The sequence below is a fragment of the Beta vulgaris genome, chromosome 9, assembly GCF_026745355.1.
Source record: "Beta vulgaris subsp. vulgaris cultivar EL10 chromosome 9, EL10.2, whole genome shotgun sequence".
Taxonomy (NCBI): Eukaryota; Viridiplantae; Streptophyta; class Magnoliopsida; order Caryophyllales; family Amaranthaceae; genus Beta; species Beta vulgaris.
The window spans coordinates 52,277,007-52,290,825 of record NC_079210.1 but is presented as its reverse complement, the minus strand read 5'-3'; the positions used below and the strand labels follow the sequence as shown (position 1 = coordinate 52,290,825).

At 33.4% G+C, this 13,819-nt stretch overlaps 2 protein-coding genes across 2 annotated transcripts in view; one reads left to right on the top strand and one right to left on the bottom strand.

Moving 5' to 3' along the window:
- Window positions 1–13,819, bottom strand: part of LOC104904691 (protein CURVATURE THYLAKOID 1C, chloroplastic) — a 60,961-nt gene that overhangs the window by 34,895 nt on the left and 12,247 nt on the right. The window lies entirely within an intron of this gene.
- On the top strand, window positions 3,372–13,768 carry LOC104904689 (homeobox-leucine zipper protein GLABRA 2). Its single transcript, XM_010693040.4, has 11 exons — window positions 3,372–3,704; window positions 3,973–4,220; window positions 9,474–9,591; window positions 9,705–9,902; window positions 10,082–10,465; window positions 10,843–10,944; window positions 12,038–12,247; window positions 12,337–12,511; window positions 12,609–12,880; window positions 12,966–13,052; window positions 13,126–13,768. The coding sequence occupies exons 1-11, from the start codon at window positions 3,621–3,623 to the stop codon at window positions 13,504–13,506; spliced, it is 2,259 nt and encodes a 752-aa protein (XP_010691342.2). The 5' UTR covers window positions 3,372–3,620; the 3' UTR covers window positions 13,507–13,768.

Genomic DNA, 13,819 nt, shown 5'->3' with positions numbered 1-13,819 from the left:
GAAACGCCAACCTCAAAATTGAAATGCACAATCCCAATTATTAAACCAAACTTAGCTTGATACTCAACCTTAGGTAGAGCATTAATATGATAGACTACCTCTCGTACTTCATAAAAACAATAATATTCCACCATAACACGATTTTGAACAAGGAGGTGAATTGGATTAGTGATCAGTCTCTGTCCTAGTCTTTCAGCTCTCAACTTGAGATCGAATCCTCATCCCCCTTTCCTCGTGGCTCGTGGGATTAAACTCTTGAAATAAAATAGCAGTGGTGGAAGTCTGGAACCCACATGTATACGGATATATTCAAAATAATACATGATTTTGAGCAATAGACTAAAAAATAGGGATGTTAGGAGGTTGGACTTGGACCGGATTATGCATAATCTAATTCCGACTTTACAAGAAGTTGAATTTTTATTCTGAGTCCGACTCTGAACCAACACAAAATCATAACATTTGACTCCGATAAGACTTCTTTTTTTGCCCCATTTTTTTTAATAGAAAAATCTTCTATAATACAAATAATCTAATTATTATTAAAATGTTCATATGAAAATCATATATAGTATGTTTTTATCAATTATTTTTCAATAGAAAAATCTTAAATAATACTATTGGTTTATAGTCAAAGTCAAATTATACGTACATATTATATAAATAATAATAAAAGAATTAATGGTTTTAAAATCGAAGTCAAATTTGGATCTCGGTTTTTTATGAGATCCGACTCCGACCCTTCTCCGACGAGTTCACTCATGGTACACCCGGGTGTACCATGCTCATGGTACACCCAGGTATTTTCGTAATTAATTGGAACTCTAAGGACACGCTGGTAATTTTGGGTAATATTTGTTCTTTCTCCTTCTTCCTTCCAACGCTTAGAAACAAAAAAAACTAAAGAGGAAACAACCCAACCTCTCTCTCCTCTTCCTCTTCTGCGTATTCTCTTCTTCTGTGTGCTTCGCTGCCATTTTTTCCGGCGATGCTGTCGCTACTTTTGTTGCTGCTCATTTCCGTCGATAAGGCGTCGTCTTCTTCCGGCGAAAACTATGGCGTTTATTTCTCGCCGGAATCATGAAATTAAAACTTCCAGATCTGAAATTTCGAAATCAAAATGATTCGAAATTGTTTCACAGGTTGCAAGTTATAGGATTTGATGAATATGAGATTGTAATTTTCTCTCTTTTCGTCCTATATTGATAATTTGATTTGCATGTTATTATAATGATAGTTGTTGATGAGAGAGAAAGTAGTTTGTTCATGGTGGTGGTGGTATGGAGCAGTGCTCATTTACATAATTTGTGCTCAATCAAGTTTGCTCATTTTCTTAAATGAGTATTTGTGCTCATTCAAGTTTGCTCATTTTCTTAAATGAGTAGAAATGCTTGCTCATCTGCTCATTTTACTCATTTGCTCATTTGATCATTTGCTCATTTTGCTCATTTGTTCATTTGTTCATTTGTTCATTTGCTCATTTGCCCATTTTGCTCAATTAGCGAAAATAGCCTTGGGTAGTGTACCATGAGCATGGTACACCCAGGTTTACTATAAAGATTCTCTTCTCCGACTCAAACTTTGTAAACGAAGTCGGATTTAGATTATTTTTTTGTCGGGGCTGACTTGCGATTTTCCCCTTCAAACCAGAACAGACTAAGAATCTAAGATAAAATTTGGATTGAATTATCAATCCCTAGCTACTCAAAATGAAGCCTAACTGCCCAACACATGACACAAGTAAACAAACCGTTAAAAAACAAAAAAATGTAAACAGGCCGGAAGTGGAAGGGTAGTGAGCAATAATAATAGTTTTCACTCAAAAGACATGGGAATTTTATACGCATACATACAAATTTACAAGAATACATAAAATATTAAAACATCATACAAAGCACTGAAGCAGTACATCAAATCTCATTAATATAGTACAACGAATATCACCATTTCACCTCATTCAAGTTAGTTGGCCTCTTCCTAAACAATACTTCAATTTTTTTTTATCCATATGAGTCACGAAGACAATATTATACTCCCTCCATTTCAAACTATAAGGCACGCACAATATTCAAGCTTGAACTTTAACCGTTAATTATTCTCAATTTACGCGGATAAAAATTTAAAAAATTAATATTATTATAGTATTTTTCATGACGAATCCAACGATATAATTTTTATAATCTTTATTTATCATATTATGAGAGATATTTATAGTCAAAATAAATTTTCGTAAAACATGAATGTCTTATATTTTTAAAATGGATCGAGGAAGTTCTTCATTATGAATTTATGATAGTAATATATTGATACTCCCGATCTAAATCTTACCCTATTGCTTAATTAGAGTCAATTTTTTCTTGACCAAAAAATTATCTTCTTCTAAGTGAATAATAATCTATCGTTAAATTCCTTATAACATATAGAGATCGTGAAAAAACAAATGAAGTAAGTAAATGTAGTCTATGAAATAAATTTCCCGTTTATATAAATATCAACTAACCTTTTTGATTAAAGTCTTAACAGGTGATTCCCAAGACTTAGAGCACAACCAATGATTGCCCTGCAGTTTATGGTCATTAATTATTTTATTACTTCCCCACTTTTCTACCTAGGCTATGTTTAGTTCACCTGAAATTTTCTGATCTTAACTTATCTGATCTGATCTGAACTTATTTTTTCTGATCTGATCTGATCTGATCTGAACTTATTTTTTCTGATTACAAGATCTTATCTTTTAGATTTTTCTCAATATATAAGAAAAAATATAGTCATGTGGGGTTTTGTTTGATTCGTCTCAATGAGTACTTTATTAATATTCAATTATTATAATTTTTACTAATATGTAATGAAAGATATAATGATTTTTAAATATAAGCATGATCTGAACTGATCTGATCTGAACTTATTTTTTCTGATCTGATCTGATCTGATTAGATCTGAAATAAGCAAAAATAAGGTGAACTAAACATAGCCCTACCCACCATATTTTCTCTCTCTCCAAATCCTTCTTCACTCGACTTTTTCTTGGTCCATCAAGAAGCATTGGACATCAATTTTTTGACCAAATTTTTTTCTCTCCCGATAAACTAATACTATTACTTTTGTACTATCTTCTTATACCACAAGGAGGACAACTACTGAGATTACTCTTAGAATCACTCAATCATATCCCGTTTAAAGTGTTATCTTCGACATAAAATAGTTGAACTGAACTGAATTGAGCTGAACTGAACTAAACTAAACTGGATAACCGAAAATAAATTGAGGAGAACAGCCCTAAATCATTTATCCTTAGGCTTTTTTCACCCTTTGAATTTATTTATTTCCATTTCTTTCAATCTTCCCCAAATTCTCTCTCCTAAATGCTTAGAGCTGTTCCCTGTATTGCTACCAGTCAACCTCTACCAGCCTACATTCTCTCTCCTAATTTCTCTCACTATTAGTCTCTCTCCAAAACCTTCTTTTGTTTTTATATCCTTAACTCTTCACGGCCCCACTTTCCTCCCTCATCTGCACGTCCTCTCTCTTTCTCTCCCCAACTTTCATAAACAAACAACATCTCAGACTTCTTCCTTCAAATTTCTCTTAATTCTTCATCCCCCCCTTCTTTTCCGTCACAAATGGGCGTCGACATGTCTAACAAGCCTCCTAATTCTCAGTTCCCCAAAGACTTCTTCTCTTCTCCTGCCCTCTCTCTTTCCCTTGTAATCCCCCCTCTCTCTTTTATCATCTCGTCGTTTCTTTTTGTTCTTCCTATTTGTAATCTTTTTACATCGAAACAATAACTTTTTGAAATGGATGAAGTATATGTATAATATATAATATATACTTCCTTTGTTTTTGTTTCGATGCAACAAATGAATATTTTATATTTCACAGATAATACCTATCTGTTGCATTTAAAATGAAACGAAAGAAGTAGTAATAATAGACTTAGTCTAACTTTATTTATTTATTTGTTGTTGTAAAAAGGCGGGGATATTTCGGGGAGCGGAGGCGGCGGAGGGAGCGGCGGCGAAGAGTGCGGAGGTGGAGGAGGGAGAGGATACGGTTGAGATTAGTAGTGAGAATTCCGGCCCCGCTCGTTCGAGGTCGGAGGATGATTTTATGATTAATGCCGACGACGACGATGACGACGATGGTGGAGATGAGAAGGGGAAGAAGAAGAAGAGGAAGAAATATCATCGTCATACTGCTGATCAAATTCGTGAAATGGAAGCGTAAGTCTGTCTTATTAGCTTACTATATGACTTGTTTAGTTGTTTTACGTGCTTGTTTGGTTGACATAAATTAAAACGTCGAGAATATGAGGTTTTTGTCACGCTTTTCTTTAAAATGGCGTAAGTTGCTTACCTTAATTGATTTATTGATTTATAGTTAATAATATAAAGTGTTTATTATATTTTAGTTTAATTTGACTTTTTAGTTGGACCCATAAATCTTTTAACAATAAATTCTCACAAATGTAAAAATATGAAATTCAATTATTTAAGAACAAAAAAGAATATACTCCATATTTGTTTTGCTTATTGTCATGTAATATGTATTCCGTACCACCTTCTTTTCAATATTTTCCTAGGTATGGTTAAGTTGACAAGAGAAATGGCGGAGCCTATATCTAAAGCAACCGATCAACTATATAAGTATTGAGACTAGTGACTACTTTTATTCTTCATCTTCAAAGATGACCTCATCTTCGGAAAGTTGTGCAAGAATTGTATTGTTAACATGTTAAATGTGTGTCAAAATCTAACTTATCATAAGTCATTATAATTTTTTATGTGTAAATGAGCGACTAATTGTAGTGATGTAGACATGATTTGATCCCAGATTTCGAACATCATCCTTACAAGATTTCACTAAGTTAACATTCACATAATTCTAATTTTTTTTTTTGATCCTTATGGGCTAGAAAGCGGTACAAAGTACAAAGAAGGGGAGGGGAGATTCGAACCCTGTGACCTATCGTTCATAGCACCTCAATCTTAACCACTAGGCCAAGACATCCTTGATTACATAATTCTAAATTAAATATAGTAGAACTTATTAAAAGAATGGGAAGTAGTTATTCTAAAAAATGTCATAAACTAAAATTAAACACTACCTAAATAGTTGCATGAGACATTTTCCTTGTGGAGGTTGGGAGAAAGTGACGTAAATTTAATAAGATAGTGTATGAATGGCCGGTGGCGTTTTTTTGGGGTTGAAAGGAAATCTGCAAATCTGCTTTTTATGATCTTTTACTTTGTCCGTGAAGATTTAAAAGGGTGCAAAAAGAAAATGACTTATGAAATTGATATAAGGGTGTTTTTCAAATATTAAAATAATAAAATATTTGATATAGGGGAAGGGTAATTCGTAATTTCCTAATTAAAAATATTGCTACTAAAAGTAAGTAGTTAGTATTTTCCGTTGGCTGAAATTAATATTTACATCTACCCCACATATTGGCCTTTCCCACCCTCGAATTAATGGCGTAGTGCCTAATTTATTTTCCACGTTTTTTTTTAATTTACATCCTCTAACTATTTTTTTTTTCTCAATGATCACATTGAATGCCATTTTCCCCCTTTATTTTTACTCATAATGATAATAGTAATAAGTTGATACGTTAGGAATTTAGAAATATATACTTTAATTTGATTTTTTTTATCCATATGAGCCATGAAGGGTGTTCAAAGTACAAAGAAGACGAGTGAGAATTTGAACATGTGACCTATCGTTCACATAACCTCAATTTTGACAACTAGGTCAAGCCATCCTTGGTCACTTTAGTTTGATGTAATAAGCAACAAAATGTGTATACATGAATATATGATACATTAGGAATTAGTACATTTATAAAGTATGCTGTTCAAATACAGTTTTTTTTTTTTTTTTTTATAATTATACAAATTTTGGTTTAATGAGAATTATGTAATGACATAAAGGATTTCCTACCATTTGAAATGATTTTATTAATTATGAAAATGTTGAGGGAGAAAGCTCTAAGAAGTAAGAACAATTGAGTACTCGTATTATTTTAGCCAAAAGCCATAGTTTAGCTCCATTTATTTGATTTAACAAGACACACATAATATTTGTGATCAAATTTTGTCCCTTAGTTATTCAATAATAAATGCATATACCGAAAAGTTGAAAACTATAACAAATTTATAATATGGACGAATTTAATAGAAATTTATTGACTTAATTTAGTAAATTTGTTTTTCTCATTATAATATTAGTGATTCTAATTTTTCAAACAAGTCTTGTATTTGGAACCATAGGGCGTTATAATACAAATATTATTATAAATTTTTTATTCCATTATATTTTCTATGATAACTTAAAATTTTCAACAAATTAGAAATGCGGTCTCTTAAGTACCTTAAAAAGCTACTTTTTTTCAAGATATACAAATTTTCTTTTTTCGATGAAATATCTCTTGTATGGCTTCAACGAGTTGAAGTAAAGGGAAAATTTCTTTTAATTCCATTACCTATAATTTGTTATTATACCTGTAGTTATATTTTTAGTGCATAAAGAGCCACAAAAAGTCTTGGATAAACATCTTTGAAATCGGAGTGGGATCGATTCTTATGACAAACATTTACGTAAATGGAGGATGAAAATAGTATAGTAAGTATTCCAATTTAAAAAACGTACACGAATCATTGAATAGTATAGGAGGAAGGAACAAGTTTTTTTTGTATTAGGCCTACATACTTTGTCTTAACACTTGATTAAGGTAGTGATTAGCTAGCCTCGAGTAGCTAGGCTTCAAAAGTTCAAATTGCGTGCTCAAATGCTTATAAGGTAACTTGCTAGCTTTGTACGTTAGTTTATCATTCCAATTATTTTTGGAATGAGGATTAAGGGAAACTCGAGTAATTTTAGGTGAAACCGACATAATATTAAAACGGAAATTTCGAATTGATAGGTGTATTTCACTCAAAACTCAAACTTGAAGTGCATAAAAGAAAGTAGAATTTTTAGTTTGTGTATCAAGCTAGATCACCTTTGTTGTTTCTTGCTCTTTATCTTTGTTGTCTGCTAGCCCTTTATGCTCCCACTTGTGAAAACCTGGTGCGCCTGGACTCAGATTCCATCAATTTTTTGATCCTATTATACCTATAGCTACATATGAAAGAGTGAATGTCATATAGTTTCATCTTTAAAGTTTTGTGAGAATGTACTTAAATTTCGAGATCAAATATTGTTTTGATCACTACTATATGTGACTTTGTACACCAAAATAAGAAGTAATTCCTTAGATATATGTATAATTAGACATTCGAGAAAATCAAGATTGCTCGATGTAATTGATATACCTTGAGACTTGTAATCAAGGTCATGTTTAAGTCCTAACAAGTGAGAACTAAAATTTATCATATTATTCGATATGCTTTAGAAGTGCGCTACTTGATTTATAATTTATCAAATATATGTTTCCTTTGTTGCGAAATATTTGCAACATAATCAATTAATAGACAAAACTAACATTCAATATAATTAAAATATATTAAACACTTCCCTTCTCTTACTCATGTTTATGTTATTTAAATTACTTTTCTTGTTTACCTTGTCTGTTATACTTCTATGATTACGTGCTAAATATATTGGTTATTGCAACTTGTTAGTATTATGAGATTGAGGAAGTAAATTACAATAACAAAACTAGCAAAATTAGATATGATGTTAGATCTTTCTCTTCTCTTACTATTGATAAATTATAACTTCGCCTCCTTTAATTGAAAATTTAGAAAAGGACTATAATTTCATTTGTCGTAATTATTCATCACTCAATAGTAAAATTAGAGAAAAAGACCTTTCATTTATACACATTTTTTTTCTCTTTAGTCTTTTCTTGTGACCCAAAATTTATCCACAATTACTGTTGGAATAACATTTCGGAGTAGTTGAAATTAAATACATTTCCTCTTTCCTAATTTCTAACACAATGTAATGTCTTATCTATCAAAACTATCAGTATCATAAGCTGTATAATTACTGTAGAAATTGAATGCAGTGTCACGAGGTTCAATATGTTAATGTCTTTTGAGACATAGGACGTCTTACATATTTTCTCTCTTATTTGTAAATAACTAACATAATTCTAGTACTTCGTCCGTTTCGTTCTAAATGCAACAAAGGAGTATTATTTGTGAGATAAAAAATATTTTTTTTGTTGTATTTAAAACGAATGGAGGAAGTAGTACTTTTCCCCCCTTTAGTTATAGCCTTATAGGAGTATTAAGTCGAGTACTTTATTTAATCGAATGCATGTTAGCTTTAATGTTAGAGATAACTACAGTCATATTTCGAAAAAAATGATCCACCCACTAGAAATTTACGTTAATTAATAATTAGTGGAGTACAACTTAACGACTAGTGGGTAGTCTATCTACTGGGTAGATCACCGTAAATGTATCAATCTTCGTCGTATTTTTACTTGCATGCTCATTTACACATCCTATTATTGGCTATCGATTATTACATTTGTGTGTGTGTTTTTTTTCATATCTTGTGCAGACTTTCGGTTGATCATAATACAATGATACAAGTGTACTCATTGTAAATTGTACCTTTATATCTCTTTTCCTATATTGATCTCTAAAGTTTAGTCCAGTCCCACAAATCTTTTCATCAATTAATATGATTACATAGGCCCTCCCATACCTTAATTGATGAAACAAATTCCACTTAACATCAAACTTAGATGCTTAGGTATATTATCAACACCAATCTCAAGAAATGAAATGTTGTAATCAGTAGCACTCATGGAATAAATTATAGAAAAAGACTTTTAGGAGTATATTATCATTGCATCCTAATTCTACATTACTAATTTCAATTGTATAAATCATGGTTCATTCATTTATTTAGTTTCCTAATCAAGTAGTAGTGATTCCGATCCTAATTAAGTTATGCTTTAGTTTCTCAAACTAACACACACTCTAGTTTCAGTTATCTTTTGGCATGGAGCAAAAAATTACGAGGGCTTCAGTGATTAATTTAAACTTGACAATTTTCTTCGTAGTCGATTTTTGAATCGAGTAAAAGCTAAAATGTTGTTGTGATGTGTTTTTCACCTAAATTTATAAGAAAATGAACTTGTTAGATCTAACTGGACGTGATCATTCCCGATTTGACTGTATGTTTACACCCTGATAAGACCTTATCGGCCTTGAAAATAATTTTTTTCCAATGTGAAGAAACTGTCAAAGGACCAACTCATGCAGCAGAGGCCTCCCTCATACCTGACGCTAAATATTCAACTGAGAAAAGAGGGGTGGATGAAATTCGAACCCGTGACCTTTTTGTCACGCTGGCTTTTGATACCATGTCAAAGGACCAACTCAACCAAAAGCTTAAGCTGATGGTTGAGGCCCTAGGAATAGATCTATACTCTATGAGAAACACACTAGGTTAGTCATTGCTCAAGTTTATATTTGATATAGCATTTTTGTTCTTTACTTGTCACATTGCAGATTGTTTAAAGAGTCACCACATCCAGATGAGAAGCAAAGGCAACAACTTAGCAAACAATTAGGCCTCCATCCTAGGCAAGTTAAATTCTGGTTTCAAAATCGTCGAACCCAGATTAAGGTAACATGAAACTCCCTACACCCGAAACTCATTGTTGCATTGTCTCAACGTCTCATAATTAGATTGCCCCAATTTGCTAATAGTTGTTCCACGTCCTGCTGCTAATTTATCAGGCTATACAAGAGCGCCATGAAAACTCGTTACTAAAGACAGAATTGGAAAAGATGAAAGAGGAAAATAAGTCCTTGAGAGAGAACACACAGAAGACTTCATGCCCCAATTGTGGCTTTGCAACCACTAGTAGGGGAACTACTGTAACACCTGATGATCAGCAACAACTCAAACTCGAAAATGCTAGACTTAAGGCTGAGGTATACATATTGCTAGCATAAGTTTTGGCTAATGCTCTATTCTTCTCATATTATTTTCACTTAGTTTGGATATGATAAGTTTACACAAGTTATTATGTTCACCAATGCTCTACTCTTTTTCCTTCCCGAATTTATTAAGGTGAAAAGAACGCGCTAGATGTTATCTTTCTCTTTTGTAGGTTGAGAAACTGCGAGCAGTTGTGGGTAGATATCCATCAAGTAGTGTCTCTCCAACAGCTTCATGTTCAGCAACAAATGATCAAGTTAATAGAAGCTCATTAGATTTGTACAATGGGGGGTTTGGCATTGACAAATCGAAAATTATGGAGGTAGTTGATAAAGCATTGGAGGAGTTGAAAAAAATGGCTACTTCAGGAGAACCATTGTGGGTTAAAAGCGTTGAGACTGGCCGAGAAATACTCAACTACGATGAATATATCAAAGAGTTCCCTGTCAAGAACTCGAGTGGCGGTGCGAAGCCTAAGAGATCAATAGAGGCCTCAAGAGAGAGTAGGGTTGTTTTTGTTGATGTTCCTAGGCTACTCCAAAGCTTCATGGATGTGGTGAGACACTAGGATAAAATTTTGACATGAATAATGATCTTAACTCTTAAGTTTGAAGATGCCATGTACAATGAACTTATAAAAAAAGCAACAAAGAATAACACTTGGGACTATTTAAAAAGATAGGTGATACGTCAAAAAAAAAAAAGTTAAAATTGGCGATTTTTATTTCCTAGGTCCTTAATTCTTGCTCAAATGATGATGCGAGATTATCAATAATTTATATATGCATTAACAACCTTAGTAATGCTTATTTGTTACCTTATATATTAGTAACTCATGTCGTACCATTATTATCAATGACTAATGGCATGACATGTTGCATACACGAATTGGTATCAGTTTTTTCCGTGTTAATTGATTTTTTTTTTTTTTAGAATCAATGGAAGGAGATATTCCCATGTTTGATTTCAAAGGCAGCTGTGGTGGATGTAATCTACAATGGTGAAGGTCTCAACAAAGATGGTGCAGTTCAGTTGGTAAGTGATTAACTAATTAATGAGTAATGACAAACAAAATTTTAGCATCATGATTAAGCATTGACTATAATTTGCATTATAATTATAATGACTAGTATGTAAAATTTGATTGGTTATTTCTGAGTGCTCCTTTTTCTAAAAGTAGGGTGTAATGTAACATAGACATAATTATTATCACAAAGAACAATCCCTGATTTAACAGACTGAGCTATAATTTCTTCATCACTAGTTCACTACCAAACTAAATTTGGTGTCAAAAGAACCTTTTTTCTTGACATTTCAGCTGTAATTGATGTAAATTAAGAAGTCAATAACATCTCCACTATTTATAATTTAGTCTTAGCAAATTATTTACTCTTGAAGCAATATCCCCTTGTTGGAACCTTTTTTTTAGGGTTATGAGGGGAAAGTCCTGAGTTGGACCATAATGTTGGTAGTGTAGAAATTGGCACACAAATAATAAATATGCTTTTGGAGCTCATTAAAAAAAAATTCTTTAACTTTTACGCTAGGACGTTAATGAAGATTGATACATTTACTCACTGGGATACTGGGTAGACTATCACTAGAAATGAAAAATTAAAAAATAATTAACTCTGAGTTGTATTCCAATTCCACTAATAATTAATGTCCATTTTAATAGGTGGATTATCCACTAGGTAGACAAAGTTTTTCCGACCTTAATATATTAAGATAATTTTAGAGTTGGTCGGGCCACTGACAAAAAAAGGGGTGGTGGTTGTAGCCCAACCAATTATTTCAGCTGGGGAAGATATTGTGATAGACACTGTAACCAAAGCCCTAAATGGTGTACAAAATGTTATATGGGTTGGGCCACAGTTTGGACCAGAAATAAGGTGCACAAATCCAGCATGTCCTGATCACCCAGGCCATTCTGATCAACTCTTGATAGTTTCATTTGTCCTTGCATTGTTAAGATTTTTAGATGTAGTGTACTACTACATTCTGTGAGAATATTGAATATGCTACTAATTACTATCTGGTGGTCTAACAGAAAATTTTATGTACTGTAAGAATATTCATACCTGTAGACAAAATGTTTATATAGCTCATTTAAGTACACTCTTTGCAGATGTATGCTGAGTTGCAAATGTTGACGCCGATGGTTTCCACAAGAGAGGTGTACTTTGTGCGATGCTGCAAACAACTGAGTCCGGAGCAGTGGGCGATTGTCGATGTGTCTGTAGACAATTTAGAAGACAACATTGATGCTTCACTGATAAAATGTAGGAAACGACCTTCCGGATGCATCATAGAAGACAAATCAAATGGCCATTGCAAGGTACACATATCAAAAGATGCTTAATTTCAAGTCCAAACTCCAAGTTACAGATACAAGATTTACTGATGTGTGTTAATTTCATATTTTAGGTTACATGGGTAGAACATGTGGAATGCCAAAAGAGCATAGTCCACTCCTTATATAGAACCATAGTTAACAGTGGCCTGGCCTTTGGCGCAAAGCATTGGATGGCTACTCTGCAACTCCAGTGCGAACGCCTTGTATTCTTCATGGCTACTAATGTTCCCACCAAAGACTCAAGTGGTATACACTACACATCACACATTTCCTCCCAAGATCTTTTTTTCCTTCTCTCCAAATGTCAAGGAAAGTAAAGTAATTATTATTGTGCTGGCTGTAGGTGTTGCCACATTAGCAGGGAGGAAGAGCATACTAAAGTTAGCGCAGAGAATGACATGGAGCTTCTGCCGGGCAGTAGGAGCATCAAACTTCAACTCATGGACAAAAATCACAACTAAAACAGGCGAAGATGTTAGGGTAGCATCGCGAAAGAACTTGAATGATCCTGGTGAACCCATTGGAGTTATCCTGTGTGCTGTTTCTTCTGTGTGGCTTCCCGTGTCTCCCAGTGTTGTATTCGATTTCTTAAGAGATGATACTCACCGCCAAGAGGTTCATTCTACTGCACTCTATGACAACATTCAAGTTCCATGATTTCACAAAGAACATCCTGACAATTCTTTTATATCAAATACAGTGGGACGTAATGGCAAATGGAGGTCACGTACAATTAATTGCAAACTTAGCGAAAGGACAGGATCGGGGCAATTCAGTTAGCATCCAGGTGAGAATTTTTTTTAATTGTTCTATTATTCTGTGAAACCATCAAAACTTATCATCTGCACTTTGATTTTCAGACAATGAAATCAAAGGATAACATGAACTGGGTACTCCAAGATAGCAGCATAAATACTTTTGAATCCATGGTTGTTTACGCCCCTGTAGACATATCTAGCATACAATCAGTCATGACAGGCTGTGATTCTAGCAATGTTGCAGTGTTACCTTCCGGGTTTTCGATCCTTCCAGATGGAACAGAGTCGAGACCCCTCGTTCTCACTTCTGTTCAAGAAGAGAAGAGCTCCGAAGGAGGGTGTTTGCTTACAATAGCTTTACAAGTAGTCACAAATAGCTCTCCTGCAGCAAAACTTACTGTGGAATCTGTTGAGCCTGTTAGCTCAATTATATCATGCATACTCGCGAATATAAAGACAAGCTTGCAATGCGAGGATGGATGACAAAAACTCTGGCTTCTGGTAATTAGGTAGAGATCTATAACTGTAAAAAAAGAATAGATATGATTCCTTTGATGCCTCTGTTTTTTCATGTGTATTCTTTTGATCATGTCCAATCTGTTTTGCCTATTTCATCTCCCCAACTTCTGTAGATCTTAAGAACGTACATGTAACTTGGAAATGTGCCGATTTTACAAGGTACAACGAAGGGAGAATTATAAGAGGCATCATATTAGAGATGATTATATAGTTCTTACAATTTTTATATGTTGTATTAAGATACATTAGTGGTTAAAGCAAATTTTTGCGAAGTGTG